Here is an 18,332-nt window from a genome sequence, read left to right as displayed (position 1 = left end):
GTGTTGCTGGTGTGGAATGTAAGTGCATATTGATCCTCTATTTATAGGTGAAAATGATAATTTTTACAATTTTTTTTGAAATTTTTGAAGTTCAAACGGTCACCAAACGGTTACAAAATTAAAAAATATTGTGTTAACGAGTTAAATGGGTCATTCATGACCCGTTTAACACTTGAAACTTGTGTGCCCCGTGTGCCGGGCCCACGCGCAACGGCTACAGCCAGCCCAGGTGTGCCCGCTGCGCTGTGGCTCACCCGCCGGAGCATGTCGACTAAGCCGTGCTATGCGGGGCTAGCCCTGCCGCCTCCTGCCAAGCGGGTGCGTCGAACCGTGTCGTGCCGAGACAATCATGCCTCCATGTGCTCGAGTCGTGCCGTGCTCGTGCTTGTCCGGGCTGGGTCGTGCCCGTGCCGACCTAAAACGTCCGGGCCAGACCGTGCCGACCTGTCGTACCGCGCGCTTGGCCCAGGCATGACTCGAGACCTCGTACCATGCCGGTCCGGCCCGTTTAGGCTCGGACCAAATCGTACTTAAACCATGTCTACAGTGTCATGCCTTGAGCTGACTCAGTAGACACGACTCATTTAGACACCTTTATTATCCATGCAACCATCACTTTCCATTAATTAATATCCACCACATGATCCGTCCAGCTAATTGAGATACGTGATAACACGTGTCCGAGGGAAGCAGCTGGGAAAGCCACAAATGAATGTTAATTTGGCTGCATCGGCGTGGTGCACGCCGTCGAGTCCATGCAATGCTGGTTCCTTAATTGCGAACGCGTCATATCTTTCAAGAATCAGGGAGCATAGAATTGAACGCTATTACAGAATATATCTTATGCATCGGTTTATTATTAATAGTGATAGAATATTATTATTGGTTCATAATAAAATCCAGCAGTGAAGAAGTTTTATATGGGTGTGAAGAGGTAGTGAAAATAATTATTACTACCGGTCTGTAATAGGAACCGATAGTGATGAAAGTATCACTGCCGGTCTAATATACCAACCGACGGTGAAGCTGTGCACGGACCTGTCGAGGGTAAATCCCTGACAGTGATTCTAAGGTGTGCTGAATAGTGGGTGCGTGAATCGTGTTTCAGAGACTGGGCGTGTCTATATGTAGGCGATGGGTTCGGAGATACAAGGGGTTGTACAGGTTCGTATGTCCCGGAGGATAACAACAATATGTCCTGTGTTTATGTTATTGTAGATCTTAATTGGTTACAAATGATGTTTTAGCTGGTTGCCCGGAGCCTTCCCCTTCTTGAATAGGGTCCCCATCCCTTTATATAGTAGGGATAGAGGAGGCCTTACATGTGAGCCCTACAACATGGCCTCTGTCCGTTCTAATATCTAGCTAAAATCATCATTATGGAGGACCAGGCATGCCCACCTGTCTAGCTGGCATCATATGTCGTGCCGCCGTGCGCCGTCGTGACCAGGCCTAAGAGTCCTCTTTCGCAGCATTTAATGCGATGAGATGGATCGATGCCCTTTTGCACCGTCCCCGTCCACTTGCATCTCCACGCCGTTCCTAATAATGTCACACCTGCCACCCAACGCTGCGCCGGCCTGCGAAGCCTCATCTCGTAGCCTTTTATCGCTACGAGATGGGACAATACTACCTCCCTTGTACCACCCATGACTTTATCCATCGGAGCTGGCGCCTGGTGACGAAATGCATTTGAACGTATTCCAGCAAAGGCGCCTCGGATGGGTGTATCAAATCTGGCCCCGCGACGAGTGGGGCTGGTCACGGGAGGTCTTGTCTTGGCCGCAGTAATCCTATCCTGATCGCCAGAATGATCAGTTTTTTGAAAGTACGTTCCTCTGGTTTCTTACACCCTTTGTGGGATCCGTTTAGTCAAGGTACCCCTTTACTTAGTACGCTGGCAGGACCCAAATGTTTATGCAATTTAATTTTGGCTCGGTGCCTCGAGTCCAGCTTTAGATTTTTCTCTCTCCCGGCTTTCTCCTCCTCACATACTCTCCCTCGTTTTTCTAAGCACCCCCTCTCCGTCTTCTTCTCTCCCCACCCAAGATACATACCCCTCTCTACCCCGTCGGCTAGACCACGATGACCTTGTCTACCCTGCTGACCTCCTCCACCCTAACTCTTTGCCTCTATTTAAGAAGTCGCCACCACCCTATGAGCCTCCTTGACCCTATCTCTCTCTCCGCTCGGCCGCCCACGACGACTTGGCCTCAGGCTCGTCCTAGATCTCACGCGCTGGTGGCAGAGGAGGAGGAGAAGGCGCGGGCTCCTTCCACTCGGCCACCCACGATAAATGGCCTCAGGCTCCCTTCGCTCGACCACCCATGATGACTCGGCCTTGGGCTCCTCCTGGATCCGGTTGTGGCAGCGGCTTCCTCTCTGCCTCTGGCCGCGGCACAGGCGGCGAGGAGCGCATGGGCAGGGGCATGTGCGTGGTAGGAGGGGGGACGTCGTGTTGCCCCATGCGTTACACCTCCCCTTCACCGCTGCCGAGGCCGAGGTTGAGCCTAACGCCGCAGCGACCTATGGCGGGACCGAAGGTGCCTAGGCTTCGGCTGAGTTGTCGATGATTGCTTCAGGATGGCGCGCATTGTGCTGTGGTGGTGGCCTTCAAGTCACCATGTTTTCTTGTTGCGAATCGATCGAGCCGGCTCATGTTTTTTTTTTAATTTCTAGAAGAGATTTCACTGTCACTTGTTTACTATTCTAAAATCGGTAGTGACAGAGGTTCTAAAACTATTAGTAAAGACAATTTCTATAGTAGTTGAACTCGATTAAAGACAGGAATTTCAGTGGACATATCTATCAATTTCACTGTCAAGATTCAAAATTCCTGATAGCGACGCATAGGTAAAAACAAAGGTACGTAGTGACTAAATGAAAGTGTGAATAACTTTGATCAACTTAGATTGATATACAAAGATATCCACCTTTTATGAGTAAATTGCACTTTGCACCAGGTAAAACGCAGCTTGTTTTACTTTACTCTAGGTTTAACACATACTTTCACTTTGCACCATGGTATATTGAAACAAGCTTCACCTAACACCAGAATACATCATCAAACCTATAGAAAAAAATTATGAAATTCCATAAAATCAGAATGAAACATGGTGAAATATGATCTAGATTCAAAAAGTCTCATAACTTTCAATCATATTTTACAAGATTTCTCTCTGATATTATGACGCAATCTGGTACAAAATGAAACTTATTCGATATACGCTTTACCCGGTGCAAAGTGAAAGTATATACTAAACCTGGTGCAAAGTGAAACAAGATACACTTTACCTGGTGCAAAGAGTAATTTACTCATCTTTTTATTTATCACATACCCAACACATAAACATGCATGCGAGAGAACACAAACAGTTTGAACAAAAGTACGGTAGACACAAACATGCATACGCACAGGGCATGCACATACAGAGCGAGCTGCATGCATGGAGATGGAGATGGAGCAACGCTGAATGATCGAACGAACGATCAGCTACGGCATTTTATTGACGGAGTAGGTCATGTGTAGCTAGTTCCGCGTGTCGGATGTGCACTGGGGCCCAGGCTCGCCCTTGAACTGGTCGAGGCAGACGTAGCGAGGAGGCTCCGACGACTTCACCCGCTTGCACTTCTTGCAGGCGGCGGCGCACTGCTTCACCTTGTCCATGCAGCGGCAGATCGGAGGCAACGACTTGGTGCAGATGGCCATGTCGCAGCATTTCCCCCACGGCCTCTTCGTGCACAAGGGACCCGGGTCAGTCGTCTGGTACCAATCGCCGCAGACGAAGGCGCCCCGAGGAAAATCCCCCGGCGCCTCCACGCACTCCATGCACTCGTCGTCGCACTGCTTGACCTCGTCGTTGCAACGGTACAACGGAGGGAAGATCCGCAGCGGGGACATCTCGATGTTGTCGCAGCATTTCCCCCACGGTTTACCGGGACGGCCCACGGCTTTGCCGTCGCTGGGGAGACGGATGTTGTTGGCGGTGTCCACCTCGCCGTGGATGGCGGCGAGGCCGGCGAGGAGCAGGAGAAGGATGGAAGTAGCCACGGCCATGCCGCTCTTCATCGTCATGGTCAGCTTGCTTGGTTTCTGCGAGTAGGTGTGAAGCGTTATTTATGGGCCAAGCGCATGGTGGCTTCACTTGTGGATAAGAACACGTGGTGCCTTCCATGGCTACACAGGCATAGAGGAATTAGCCAACAAGGCGCCAATCATATGTACGTGTGCTACAGTAGTTAATTTCTTTGGTCTAAGAAAACGAAAGAATATGCTGCGTATATGCGTGCAACTGTGCAAGCATATGCTTCCTTCTGGTACGAGAGAGCTAGATAAGATCACGTGCAGTTTATGGTTCAGAGACTCATCACTGGCTCACTGCTACGAGAGTACACCTAATGTTGTGACTCATCACTGGCTCAACTGCATCGGATCCCTGTCCATGAGTAGGACTGGTAAAAAAAACTCATACCAGAAGCTCACGAGCTAGCTTGAGCTCATGAGGCTCTGTTTAGCTCGGTTTGGTTTGTTATCTAAATGAGTTGAATCTGAGTCACACCGTTGACTCGTTTTTTTAACCAAGTTGAGTTGAGCTAGCTCGTAAGTCGCTCGTGAGTCAAATTGAGCCATAGACTCTTGGTATATCTAGCTTAGTAGTTCAGCACTTCAGTATCAGTCTATTTATTTGTAGGCAGTGTGTACATATTTTTACTTAATTAATTTGCTGCCCTATTTATTCCTAGATAGGTCTCGTGATGGATACAGTGCAGAGCTATATAGGTATATAGCTGGGTAGGGTGATAAAGACTGTAAAGCTATAGCAAGTCTGAGGCTACTTGGTGTGAGTTTGAACTGTGCTTTATAACTAATGCATGAATATATATAAATAAATCTATTAGTTATTATTATCGTGTGTTTTATATTTACGTGTGTGGTGTTTTTAAACTTTTAGCCTGTACTGATACCTGATGATCTGACAAGCACATAAACCGACTCGAGTCAGCAACCAAACCAAACCAAACCATCATTTTAGCTTAGTTCACAAATCAAACCAAATCGAACCGAACCGAGCTTCCACTTCACCGAGCTTCTACGAGTCGAGACGAGCCGGCTCAACGTCAAGACAGATTTGTGTCCTTTCTTATTTGTCATTACGTACGCGGATGACAGAGACTTTCCATTATTTAATTCCACCACGTGATCCGTCCACTGAATTTGGCCGCTGCATCGGCGTGGTGCACGCCGTCGAGTCCATGCATGGTGGTTCCTTATTAATTGTGAAAGCGTCGGTGCTGGGTCCACGTACGGTCACCACCCACGTAGCAGCTCAGATTGGATCGCTAGCATCCAGGTGCGGGACCAATTGTGACCGTCGGTTCGGGACTCCGCGGCCATGATCTAGGCGGGACAAGTGGAGGAGTGAGGTTTTCCGTGAAAGCCCCTGGGTTAATTGGTTTTCCGTTGGGGGCCTATGGTAGCGATCTGGTGACCAAGATCGAGGCAGGACGTGTGGCGAGTGATTTCCTACGCGGGAGCCACTGGATTATTGGGTTTTACCGAGTGTAGATCCTCTGGATAGGATCTGTTGAGACAATTATCATCAACAGTAATTCCCATCATACTGTTTTTGATCTCTTAGGTTATCCATATAAGTGAAGGAGGTGAGTTAAATCTTTCTTTCTAGCACTGGATAGGGTACAAATATTACAAAAAGACTATTGTATCTTTATATGAGCTGCTCTATTACATGAGCTTTTTTTTAAGCTTAGGTATTTCCTCTAACAGCAGCCCCTCAACTGTAAATTTTAATAGAATAGCTGAGCAAACAGCTTCAACTAAGAAAGGACCCAGGGTTATTAGTGACTTGTATGCCTCGCTAAAAACTTCATCTAAAAAACTCAGTGGCAAAAAGAGCATGGAGAAAAAAGCACTCACATCGCGTATGTTCTTCTTTACATGATTGCTAGAGCTAGATACACTCTTATAACTACACTTCGTCTTGCTTGGCAAAGGGGTCTTCGACGAAGGCTAAGGACTTTAGTGCTTTGCGAAGGTACTTCTTCCTACGTAGCAAAAGTCGAAGGTACTTCTTCGTCCTGCTTGGCGAAGGCCATTGAAGAGGCTTTGGCAGGCGCAGCTTCAACGTAGTCGACACAGCAGAGGTTGAAGGTTGCTAGCCAAACTCCGACTAGAGCTTTGTCGACGTCAATACAAGTGAAGCAAGAAACGAAAGCAACTCCTGCAGAGTCGACGCTAAAGTCAAATTTGAAGAGGTCAAAGTCGTGGCTATTGCCGACAGTGGTGGTCAGTGATGTACCATACATGAAGGAATCTTCGGCTTTGCGGACTCGAAGGGTCGTGTTTCCTTAAGACTTACCGTCTAAGAAGTTGCTTTTACCTCAGACCACACGACCCCTTAATTCTTACATCTTGCGGGTCACGACCCACTCTTTTAGTCGATTGGTGCGCTAACTTTGTTTAAGGACTAGCGACACTTCGACTTCCTGTCGTGCAGGACTAGGGGTGCTTCACATCTTAAGGACTAGCAGCCTGTCACTGTTTGCTTACCCGAGGCGCCTCCTTTTTGCCTCTTTTAGCAAATTGCGGGAGTTGATGCCCCACATTTTTTGGGTCATCCCATGGTATTCCCCGTGACACCAGTTGGATAGGGCGGCTTTTGGTGTGCACTGCCCTCACTCATGTGAATCGGGACCAACAGGTAGTTTTCGTGGCCATGATTCTTGTGATCGCTGGGAAATGCGGCAACAGTTGGATCGAAAGTTGCTTTGGGCCCTTGGGGGTTCCAGACAGGGCTAAAAGATGCTGACTTTTTAGTTGGGCCCAATGCAATCTAGAATTTTTTGTATTTCTCACCAGATTGAGTATCCATCATGACATGGTAGCAGCATAAAAGAGCTTCCTTTGCTGATTCATCTTTCTAGCCTGAGTGTATCGCTGTACGTGATGAGCAATTCAAGGAGTTGTTCTGTATAGATTGCGTGTCCTGTAACTGAATGACGCATGCCCCAGGCTTGTCACACCCATTTCTCTGATCTTGACATGGGTTCCATAATTTGGCAATCAGCTGTGTGTGTGCATTGTTTGGTCATCAGTTTAACACCAAAAGAAATTACTAGATGATGCTATCCTGTTGTGGTAGATTGGGGATAGTAAGTATCTGTAGTCAACTTTTTTTTAAAAAAAAGTGTACCTATAGTCAATCTGTGGCCTAGGATTGAATAACACAAAGTATTCAATATTTGATTCATACACCTATCCCCAGTAATTCTCAAATTTACTCCTGCTGCTTCCAAACCATGGCACCGTGATCACATCAAGTCTATGTTCTTGTTTTAGGTTCTCAGTTTGCTATTTTAGTTAGAAGTAACAACTGTTTGATGTGAGATTTTGACTTATGTTATGTGCCAGTGAAACTACTTGATTGGGGAGAGGATGGTCATAGGTCAGAACAAGATATTCAAGCAGCAAGAGCAGCGTTTTCACAGGAGGTCACTGTTTGGCATAAGCTTGACTATCCAAATGTAACTAAGGTACTACTTGGTTGACCAAAGCATTATTTATTTCTTCCATATTTTTTAGTGTTACATGCACTGCTGTTATAACATTTTTATGCATCAATTCAGTTCATATTTGGCGATATTTGAAGAAATGGTGATAAACTGAGATGGATCTTCAATGTCAAAACTCATACATAACTGTTCATACTTCTCTGTCTAGATTGCATATCAGTTGCAGTGCATCGATACATTTGGTTTGCCGTTTCATCGATGTAACATCCTTAACTAGATATCTAATGAAGGAAGATGCCAGTATTAACCTGTTGGCAACCTTATTTCCGTCTCCGCTCCTTGCAATATATCCTCATTAAAGCAGAACATGAGAACAATATGTTGAGTTTCTCATCGTAGGGGTAAAACATTCTGCCATGCAGTTGTTGTATGAGTAATTTCTGTATACAAAATAAGAAAACCCATCAAATGCTTGAGCCGTAGTTTAGTAAGTCAATCTAGCAGCTTCCTGCAGGTTCTGTTGTTATATATTTATTTTAAATTCTGTTAAGAGCCATGACTACTATTGCTCTAGTCACGATAAACATGAAGAAAATCTCGACTTTTACGTGTTGGAGTGAAAACTTTGAAAATTACAGATTTTAGCTGAGCATTTGATAACTCTAGCATTGGAGGGGGGGGGGGGGATCAAGATTCATATTTCTTTAGTAGTCTGTTTATTTGTCTGCTACCGTAACAACAGCTTGTGAATTTTCCCATACAGTTTATAGGAGCTATAATGGGTGCAAGGGATCATCGGCATGCCAACTAATATCTGCTGTGTTGTTGTGGAGTACCTTTCTGGAGGTGCACTAAAATCATTTCTCATAAAGAACAGGAGAAGGAAGTTAGCTTTTAAGGTTGTTGTCCAAGTTGTTCTTGACCTTGCCAGGGGGTAAGTGTTTAACTGAATTATCCTCGGATTCTTTCTGAATCTTTATCTTTTTACTGTTTTTGTACAATCAAAGTTACCATTGATTTGAGAAGTATTGAGTTTTAAATCTTCATTAGATTAAGCTATCTTCACTCAAAGAAGATTGTGCACCGTGATGCGAAGACTGAAAATATGCTTCTTGGCAAAACGAGAACTGTGAAAATCGCTGATTTTGGTGTTGCTCGCCTTGAAGCTTCTAATCCCAGTGATATGACCGGTGAAACTGGAACGCTTGGTTATATGGCACCCGAGGTATTTTTCTTGGGCAATGACTGCTCTTTTCCACCCTCCCCAGAGCTTTTGTTCCGTGCTGTCATCAATTTTAGTTCTAGCATGTAATAATCTAATAAAATCAAGCAGGTTGTATGTGCCTACGTTATATGCCTTATATTTGCATCTTATGTGCAGGTTCTTAATGGAAATCCTTACAACAGGAAATGTGATGTTTATAGCTTTGGAATTTGTTTATGGGAGATATACTGCTGTGATATGCCATATCCAGACTTGAGCTTCTCAGAGTTCACATCTGCTGTTGTTCGTCAGGTAAAAAACCTGTTTTCTGCTTGCCTTAGCTGCTGACTTCTGAACAAAATAGATAATAAAATATTCCTATGTTGTTTTGTAGAATTTGAGGCCAGAGATACCACGCTGCTGCCCGAGTTCCTTAGCAAATGTGATGAAACGCTGCTGGGATGCGAACCCTGACAAGCGACCTGAGATGGCCCAAGGTTGTGTCTATGTTGGAGGCGATCGATGCATCAAAAGGTGGAGGCATGATCCCTGTAAACCAACGACCAGGATGCCTTTCGTGCTTCCGAAAGTACAGAGGTCCGTGATAGATGGATGGCGCTGGGAGTTGCATCTGTAGATTGACCTCTAGATCGTGTGTGTTTCTGTTAAATTTGTTTTCTGGAAAGCAAACTGGTTAATGGAGAGCTAGTGTGCTTGTGGTCCTTGGTTTGAGAAGCCCTCTTATGTAAATTCTCTGTTCATCCCTTCTGTAACTCTGTTTATCAATGAATGAAAGAACCGGCTCGTTTGTCTATATTGAGGAAAACTGACAGCTAGGAGGAAACCCTCAACAAAGGATTGTTGACTAGCAATGTGAATCCATGTAGCTAGGATCATTTGGTTGCATTTGGAAAAGAATTGTTGAACCTGCTGTTTTCACGCTAATGAAAAGGTAATGCTACAGAATTTGCAAAATTTTAGGGGGGATACGAACTTACATGCAAACTAATTGTATATCACCTGATGCGCTCACCATGATAGTTGTAGACATGCATATATGTAGTTCTTAATGCAGAGAAAGGAAGAAAATTCAGGAGACGGTTCTGCCTCTGACCCACCAATCAGTTGACCTTAATAGAATAGGCTGATGCTGGTGCCACGGTCAAATCTAAGATCAGTTGCATGATGGAGGTCTTTCCCCACCAAGCAGTGCTTATTGATTGTGTTTTGTACAACAGACCACAAACGAATGACAAGTATCTTATATTTACTAATTGGAGGCTCCTTTTGGTGCCTCCACATTAATCCTAAAAAAATCCTAGAAATTCTTAAAAAAGCAAAACATCCGACCGTCGAATTGATTGATTGACTAACTGTAACCATAGATCAACAAACAGAAGAAACAAAAGATTAAAAAACAAATCAGAGTCCAACTCTAAGACTACTTCCTTCCTGATCTTTCCTTTTTTTTTATATAGATATCCTTTGTCCAACAAGGTTACGTTAGCAAACTCCAACTTAGTTACGTTAGCAATAAACACACTTTTCCAAATCAATTAAAATATACTAATTAAATATGCGTGTAATCAGATATTACAAAATTAAAACAACAGAACGCAAACATATTACGGATTATCACATAAAAGTAATATCAAAGAATTTATAATGTATCTCAAAAAAATAATATAAGATACGGTGACAATATTAAAAATAATAATAATTTCAAAAAATCAAGAAACAAATAAAAATCAATTTGCATAACACATAAAATGAAAATTATAAATTAGATCTATTCACAAATAATAAATATGATTTCAATATTATGAATAAAAATTACATTTATATTTTATATTCTAATATTTAAATATAAATAGCTGATGTATCTTAGCATACAATTATTATTAACACAAATATCTAAAATTCAGTTGTATGTTAAATTTCTAGCCTGTGCAATCGCACAGGTTGATGCGCTAGTTAAACCAAAACAAATACCGATGACAAGCAGGCGCTCAGTTTAGCAACCAAAAAAAAAAAACATATTCCTGCATCCAAGATCGGATGAAGTGTTCCCTACTGCTAATTCTCAGAAGAGGACGTCACGGCACAATAATCTAGAGGCACCGTTCATGTAATCATGTAATGGTTTACCATAATCGTCTCTCGTCTGGCTTGCATTCGATCGACTAAACAATAAGACCAGAAAACTCGGAACTATTCCAGTAAGAGCAGTCAGCACTGCCAATCATTCTACAAATGATACTGCATGATCAACCCATATCCTGATGAGTGACGAACCACAAATGCTTATGGTACAGAGCAGGGGCTGCAGCTGTAAGATTCCATGTTGCTCATCTTAGGCTGCTGATGACAACCACACGCTTTTCTCTTTTCCGATACCAGTATGGATGGATGAATTCCCTGCATCTTTTTGTCCTAGAGAGAAGTCAAAAGATGAATCGCGTTCGGACACTTCGAGACCGTCACACGGTATGTTCGAGACTGAACAATTCTGAATACACTGAAAGAATGAAATTATGACGCATGTACTCCAGTATTTAGGGGGAGGGGTTACTCAAAAAACCTTTTTTCCCCTCCAGAAATTTGAGCAGACCCTTACGCCTTGTTCGAAGAGCTGAAATTTTATTTGAGTTTAGCAGAAATTATTCTCGCAAGAATTCGTGAAACTCCTCTGTTTTTCAAATGAGCCTCTAGAGGTTACAAGTTGCAGCTAACTTGACCTCAGTTGCAACAGGAAAAAAAACAAAGCCCCAAACCTCCATTTTTAAGCGCAACCACCCGGTTCTTTCCCTCCAATCCATGCATGCACGCACCGACCCGGTCAGTCGCAACTCCGCACTGTCTCCAGGCACCCAACGCGTCTTCCCTCTCGGTACTAGATCCTCCTCCACCCCTGGATAAATAACAGGTCACCCCTCTCACCATCTCCTCCTCATCTACCTGCAGTTGGTCTCCACGAAGCCTCACAGATTGAGCATCTAGCAATGACAAGGTCAGCACCGGCTGCCTCCACTCCGGCGCGGGCGGAGAAGGTGCTGCGGGGGAACCAGCTGAAGCAGCTCCGCGAGATCTTCCGTCGGTTCGACATGGACGGCGACGGCAGTCTGACACAGCTGGAGCTGGCGGCGCTGCTGCGCTCCCTGGGGCTGCGTCCCACGGGCGACGAGGTGCACGCGCTGCTGGCCGGCATGGACGCGGACGGCAACGGCAAGGTGGAGTTCGACGAGCTGGCGGGCGCCATCGCGCCCGTGCTCACCACGCAGACGCACCTCGTTGACCAGGCGCAGCTGCTGGAGGTGTTCCGCGCCTTCGATCGCGACGGCAACGGGTACATCTCCGCCGCCGAGCTGGCCCGGTCCATGGCGCGCCTGGGCCAGCCGCTCACCTTCGAGGAGCTCACGCGGATGATGCGCGATGCCGACGCGGATGGCGACGGGGTCATCAGCTTCCCGGAGTTCGCCGCCATCATGGCCAAGTCCGCGCTTGACTTCCTCGGCGTCTCCTGAACTGCACGCCGTGTGCGCGTCGCCCGCCCGCCGTTGATTAGTCCTCCTTTTCTTACTTTTTAGGATGGTCAGGTCGATCAATCTAGGATGATGGTTTCGAGTGATTTGTTAACATCCCTGAATAGATCTGTAATGCACGGATCGTGGCGATATAGATCATGCAACTCACGCATGGTTGTTAACATGAAAGTACAAAATGTGTACATATTTTGATAAATTTGTTCACTGTTGCTTCGTTCTCTCTCGTTTTCTGAAACAACTGAATAAACAATGCAAAGCCAATGATTCTTAGTTCAAAAAAAATGCAAAGCAAATACTTTTGTGGTGGCTTAGATTATTTTTATTATGTCGTTTCATCGAGGAATGCGCTCGCGATCCGCTTTTTGCGCCTTCCCCATGTGGCGTGCACCCACCATAACAGCCCGTGAAATGGAATCGGGCTGTCCCTGTCCCCCCTCGAAACCGCAAGGCATTTTCACGCAGACGCGCCGGCGCCGGCGCCGCACGCGTTCCTGGAGCAGCCGGCGCCGTCGCTTTCAGTTTTGTTGCGCCGCGCTCGTCACCGTTCGACTTGGTCGCCGACAGCGGCGCAAAGCCAGCTCGGCGCCGCAGCACAAACCAAACGGCAGCCCTCTGGGCTTATCTCGCCGCTAAACTTTGACCAACCAAAACCAGGTCCGGCCCATAAAGCTTCTCGAATGGTGAGATTCAGCTTTAAGGGGCATCTGGGCCTCATAAGCTTTCCTAGTATCCGGCTCCGGGTTTTAGTCAGAAGAATTTGGAATTTTGTCACTCTCAAAAATAGGCTTCATCACTTTGCCGCCGCTAAGATGTCACACTTTAAAATACCACTCTTAACGCAGGGGTTTTGAAGATTTACCGCTCTTGGACAATTTTGCCCCTAGCCCTATTTGTCAGTACCCTTCCTCAACTCTTATCTCCTTCGCATCTTCTTCTTCCTCGAGTTCGATGGGCGCTGGAGCTGCGGCAGCCCCTTCTCTCCTCAAAGCCACCTCGCCGACCACCACTGGCCTCCACCGTTGGACACTCCAGCCGCGAGGTTGCCGGATTTAGGGCCTGCGAGCTCGGTCGATGTCGCCGTGGGATTCGCACTGCCGCAAGCTCAGCTACTAGCTCGGCCGCCGCGGGCGCCGCACTGCCACAAGATCGGCCTCCTCCGGATCGGCGGGATCTCGCCCTTCTCCACAGCGGAGCGCGACGATTCCTCGCCGCCAGAGGGGGCGCCCATGGAGGAAGGACAACGACGGGGCTGAGAGCGGATGAGGAGCTGCTGTGGGAGGAGTTGATAGCGGAGGCGGAGTAGATGGCCTTGTGCGCCTCTTGTCAGCGAGCCATGGCAGAGCTGGTTGCTTGACGCTCGCGGAGGCAGCAGATGAGAGTGGAGATGGAGAAAAAAGACTGGTATGTGAGGCCAAAGGTATAATGGCCTAAAATGGCAAATAATCAAAACCCCTATGTTGAGAGTGGCTTCTTAGGAGTGGCAGAGTGGCGCAAATTCCTTTAGTCCACACTCGCCGGCGCAAATTTAATTTTGAGCTCTGAAATTGGCATAAACAGAACTTGGTCGAGTAGGACATATCATATATGAGCATATCTTTGTTGCCAGTGAGCTCAAACATGTGCACTTGGCCTGTCAATTTCCGCTGTTCGGTCGAGCGGAGCTCGCTGTCGGCAACTGCCGTGCCGGGGAAGTCGGTGTCGCCTCCAACATGCCGTGTCGCCGATCATGTTATCTGATGGTCTTGTGCCTGTCACCGTCCTTCCAGAACTCTCACCGTGCGAGTTCGGTGACCAACACTGGGTGCGCCGGCCGTGTTGATCCGATCCGCCGTGCCGGCAACCCGTATCAGTCTGCGAGCAAATCGTCCGAAGGAATCTGCTAGGCGTAAGGGTCGTCACGTCACATATTCGCATCTCTACTCATTAGGTCACCTGATTGTAAGCACGCGTACGTGTTGAAGAATCAAACTGCTCTTGATAACACTGTAATCCTCCTCACCAGATTATAGTCTATTACGGTCAGATGCTAGTGTACAGTTGTACTTAGAAACGTGTATATCCTTATACGATAATTGAGAGTTCATAAAGTTTCTTTTATCGGGAAAAAAAACTTAGCAATGGTGCTCGGATGATGGAGAAGGTCAGCTCTGGCCTCTGGGCGATAAGCTCTAGCCTGATGATGTTCATCATCAGATAATGAGAAAAAGAATGTCATATTTGGCTTTAAATACTCCGTTGTTGGGCTAGAGTGAGATGATCCAATCCACTAATCTAGCATGTTAGTTACAGACCTGAACTTCTGCTAGAACATGCAAAGCATGAAAACAATAAATGGTCATAAGAAAGTCATTCACCCTGACCTATCATTAACCTGTGAAGTATTTTAACCTGTCATTCTTCTTGCTTGGTTTTTTTACAGTGGGGTAAGTTGCCTGCTCTCCTATCATCATCAGTGAGGGACTGACTGTGGATGGAGAGTGGAGACAGCAACATGATCCACAGTAGGAAACCAGGAGCAGAGGCAAAATTATGAGGGAATTGAAGGAGAGCCAGCGGCGACAGAGGTAGCTGTGGCCTGTGTGGCTTCCTGCCAATCGAGTAGCATCGTGTAGGGTCGGTACTACGGGCTACGGCTAGGATGAGGCGGCTGCCGGGTGGTACGGCGTGTTGCGTCCTCACCTGGACCCGATCTGCACCTGCTTCTGCCTGCCTGCGCGAGGCCGATCCCTTGCCAGCCAGCCACAGTTGCCATGCCCATGCATGCATCGTCGCCCTCGGTCCCTGGTCAAAAGCAGCAGCGGCAGCAGCTTTTGCTTTGTAATTCAGTCGCCCCTTTGGGGCCCGCTTTGCATGGCGCCGATCCCCAGGCTCATCTCGGAGAGAAAAAAACAACGGCCTCCTCCTCCGCTTTCCTCTTTCCTTTCCTTCGCCTCCTCCGCTTTCGTCTTCTTTCTGTTCTGTTCTGTTCTGCTGCTGCTGTGCCGCAGACACCTTCAGTTTGGATCTCATCTCACTCACCCCGGGATTCAAAAGGAAGAAAAGTTGTAGCACACGATCGAAAGGAAAATGAACTACGGTTACATGTAGTTATATTCAGCTCACCAGCTGATGAAGATGAACAGCAACAGTTCATGACTTCATGTTACACACTCCATGCGGTTGCAGCTGGCAGAAACATTGCTAATTACTCTGTTTCGTGAAATGAAAGTCTGAAACTGTTGCATGATAGGTACGCTACCGAGCAATGTGCGTTTGAGCTTGTTTAGTGTTGCTTATCCTCTCACTGGGAGCAGAGCTACTACGATCTTCAGGTCGGTACAATTGGGTAAAGCTGCATGCCAATGTGTTTGCATAGTTTAAGGAAGGTGCTTCACTAGTTGCATTTATTTCACTTGAGCTGAGAAAGATGCTTCGATTTTTAATTAGTTTTAGCAGTGTGTCAATTCTCAGTGATCAGTGACTAGGTAAGTACTTCAACAATAAGGTTGCAGACGCCATCCACAGAATTTGCTACACTGACAGAGACATTTTTATACTCTCTTCCATATGAATTCAGGAGAACACCAGCACAAGTATGTATATCATCAGGTGATCGAGTCTACTATGTTTGGTTGGAAATTGGAATGCCGCTGCAAGTAACCCAAAACTAAACTAGTACACTTCTGTCGTTGTTGAAGTTTACAGTATTAAGCACCTTAGTAGTAGTTTTTTTAACATGTTGCTCATGAGAGCAGTCGAGAATATGGAGACCAAAATCTCTGAAATCTTAGACTTCATTCCAGCCTCATCAGAACATCATCATCCACTCACCCCATAGTGTGGAATTCTTAGATTTTAGCATTTTTAAAAATCTTTTTCTACGCATGAATCTATGGGGAAACAATATAAAAAAACGGACCCTTTTTACTAAATAGTATACTAACAAGAAAATGTTATGGCGTGATGCAAAATAGTCTATTTTCAGCAATTGTTTTCACATGAGTCTATTTGTAGAATGTTTTAAAAAAGGTCAAAATGTAAAAATTCCACCCCTAGTCCCTTACTATACTGTATTAATAATATATGGCTTTGTATATCTTCAAATACAGAGATTAGGATATATTGTTATTCATTTAGCATTTAAAAAAGCTAAATTAACATTCCTCTTCACCACCTCACTGATAAAGCTAGCCAACAAACCGGGCATGCCCTCTCTCTCTCTCTCTCTCTATCTTGTCACTCTCTTGAAGTCTCAATTATAAAAAATTCAAAATAATAATAAAATTCAAAAAAAAAATCAAATAATAATAAAATTCTAAAAATATTAGAGACAATTCTAAGACCTTCTATAAAAAAATTAAAAAAATAATATCATTTGCATCATATTCTATAGGGAGGAAGTTTGAAAAAAAAAGAAAAAACTTAAGCATGTAGCTCATTTATTAACTTATGTTAAAAAAAAGCTTAATATGTAAACACATATTTTTCTATATAGGAAGTATCTTAAGATGATCTTTAAAATCGGTTTCACTTCATTTAGAGTTTTATTAATTACTTCATAATTTTTACAAAGTTCACGAGCATAAAATGAATATGTTAAGAAACAACATTGTAATTAACCTTTTCATGTCTACCATTATATGTCCTATATAAAGAATAGTATAAGTAAACTAATAAAAATTATTTCACTAATTTTAGAGGTGTGATGGGTTAGTTATGAATTAATCTAGTTGCAACACATTTACACAATCTTGTATGTTACAATAACTATTTTATGAGTTCATATATTTTTAAAAGACATAGTATCATGTAAAAAGACTAACAAAATTAGTTTCATGATTTTTGGATTAGTAAAGAGTAAACTATGCATTTAACTTGTTTTAGAAAATACATTTTTTCACAGAAAATATTCAACTTTTTTACGAGTCTAAATACTTTTATCATGTAGATCATATTACAAGGAAAAACAAAAAAAAAATCACTTGATTTGAAGCTCAGATGAATTAGTTATTGATTTTAACTTGGTTAGTCACTTGATTTTTTGGTTTTTTTGAACTTCACTGAAATTAGGGAAAACCGCTCGATAAATCGCTAAAACCGAATGGTTACCGATAATACGGAAAATACAGAAAAATTGATCGATAAATCATTGAATGTGCTCGGTAACCGGTGTAATTCGACTAGTTACCGAATGTCAATTCGGTCGATTTTTTTCTCTAAATTTCAAATTTGATCGAGTGAATTTTGAGTAAATTCTTATCGAATTTTGAGTTATTTTCATGATAACTGTGAATTTACGATTACCGGCAGAGAGAGATTTTCAGGATCCAAATGGTTTTTTAAACCTTGGCCCTCACTGCCATAATCTGAGTTCCTGTCTGCCATTTCCTTGTAAAAAACAAGAGCAAGAGCAGAGCCCAACCACAGCACAAGGCCAAGGAACTCCTTGCTCTCTCTTTGTCTTTTTTGCTCAGTTTTGGTGGGTTCTGCTCACCAGCCTCCTCCCCAGTACGAAAGCCCCAGTGCTGCAGGGATAGAGGACGCTAGAAACGAGTGGAGTTGCCAGCAGCACACAGTTCAGCTGAGGCCCGGTCTGTTTCAGCTTGCACGCTAGAAACGAGTAGATTGTTTCAGCTTGCACAATCCAGTGGTAAAAATTTAAAATTATATAACATATATAAATGTATTTGTTAAAATAGATAATATGTAGTCATATTTATTAGTTTAGTATCCGTATTTGACGTACGGTGTATCGAAAATAGATTTTTGGTATACCATACATCGTGTGCCGAAAAACACTTTTTGGTATACGGTCATGTCGCGTCTGCTTTTCCGGTACACGATCATGTTAGTACAGAAAAAGTGTTTTCGGCACACAATATACCGAATACGGCACTGTTGCCTGTATTCTGCATATTGTGTGCTGAATACAGTCTTTTTACAAACAGTGTGTCGAATACGAGCAACCGTGCCGTATTCTACATACTGTGTGTCGAAAATGACTTTTTCGGTACACGATGTACATTGTGCGTCAAATACGGATGCTAAATTAATAAATACGACTACATATTATC

The 18,332-nt window shown here is 44.5% G+C and overlaps 2 protein-coding genes and 1 pseudogene across 2 annotated transcripts; 2 read left to right on the top strand and 1 right to left on the bottom strand.

The window, feature by feature from the left end:
- Nucleotides 1-3,295: 3,295 nt before the first annotated feature.
- On the bottom strand, nucleotides 3,296-4,109 carry LOC133929470 (Bowman-Birk type bran trypsin inhibitor-like). The gene has a single exon (XM_062376234.1). It carries the CDS (start codon nucleotides 4,073-4,075, stop codon nucleotides 3,530-3,532), a length of 546 nt encoding a protein of 181 aa, XP_062232218.1. The 5' UTR covers nucleotides 4,076-4,109; the 3' UTR covers nucleotides 3,296-3,529.
- Nucleotides 4,110-5,163: 1,054 nt separating this feature from the next.
- On the top strand, nucleotides 5,164-9,529 carry LOC133928203 (serine/threonine-protein kinase STY13-like; annotated as a pseudogene).
- Nucleotides 9,530-11,536: 2,007 nt separating this feature from the next.
- LOC133929469 (probable calcium-binding protein CML14) lies at nucleotides 11,537-12,497 on the top strand. Its single transcript, XM_062376233.1, has 2 exons — nucleotides 11,537-11,624; nucleotides 11,699-12,497. Exons 1-2 carry the CDS (start codon nucleotides 11,552-11,554, stop codon nucleotides 12,256-12,258), a joined length of 633 nt encoding a protein of 210 aa, XP_062232217.1. The 5' UTR covers nucleotides 11,537-11,551; the 3' UTR covers nucleotides 12,259-12,497.
- The last annotated feature ends 5,835 nt before the right edge of the window (nucleotides 12,498-18,332 follow it).

The sequence above is a fragment of the Phragmites australis genome, chromosome 9, assembly GCF_958298935.1.
Source record: "Phragmites australis chromosome 9, lpPhrAust1.1, whole genome shotgun sequence".
In the NCBI taxonomy this organism is placed as follows: Eukaryota; Viridiplantae; Streptophyta; class Magnoliopsida; order Poales; family Poaceae; genus Phragmites; species Phragmites australis.
This window is presented reverse-complemented; position numbering and strand designations above follow the sequence as displayed.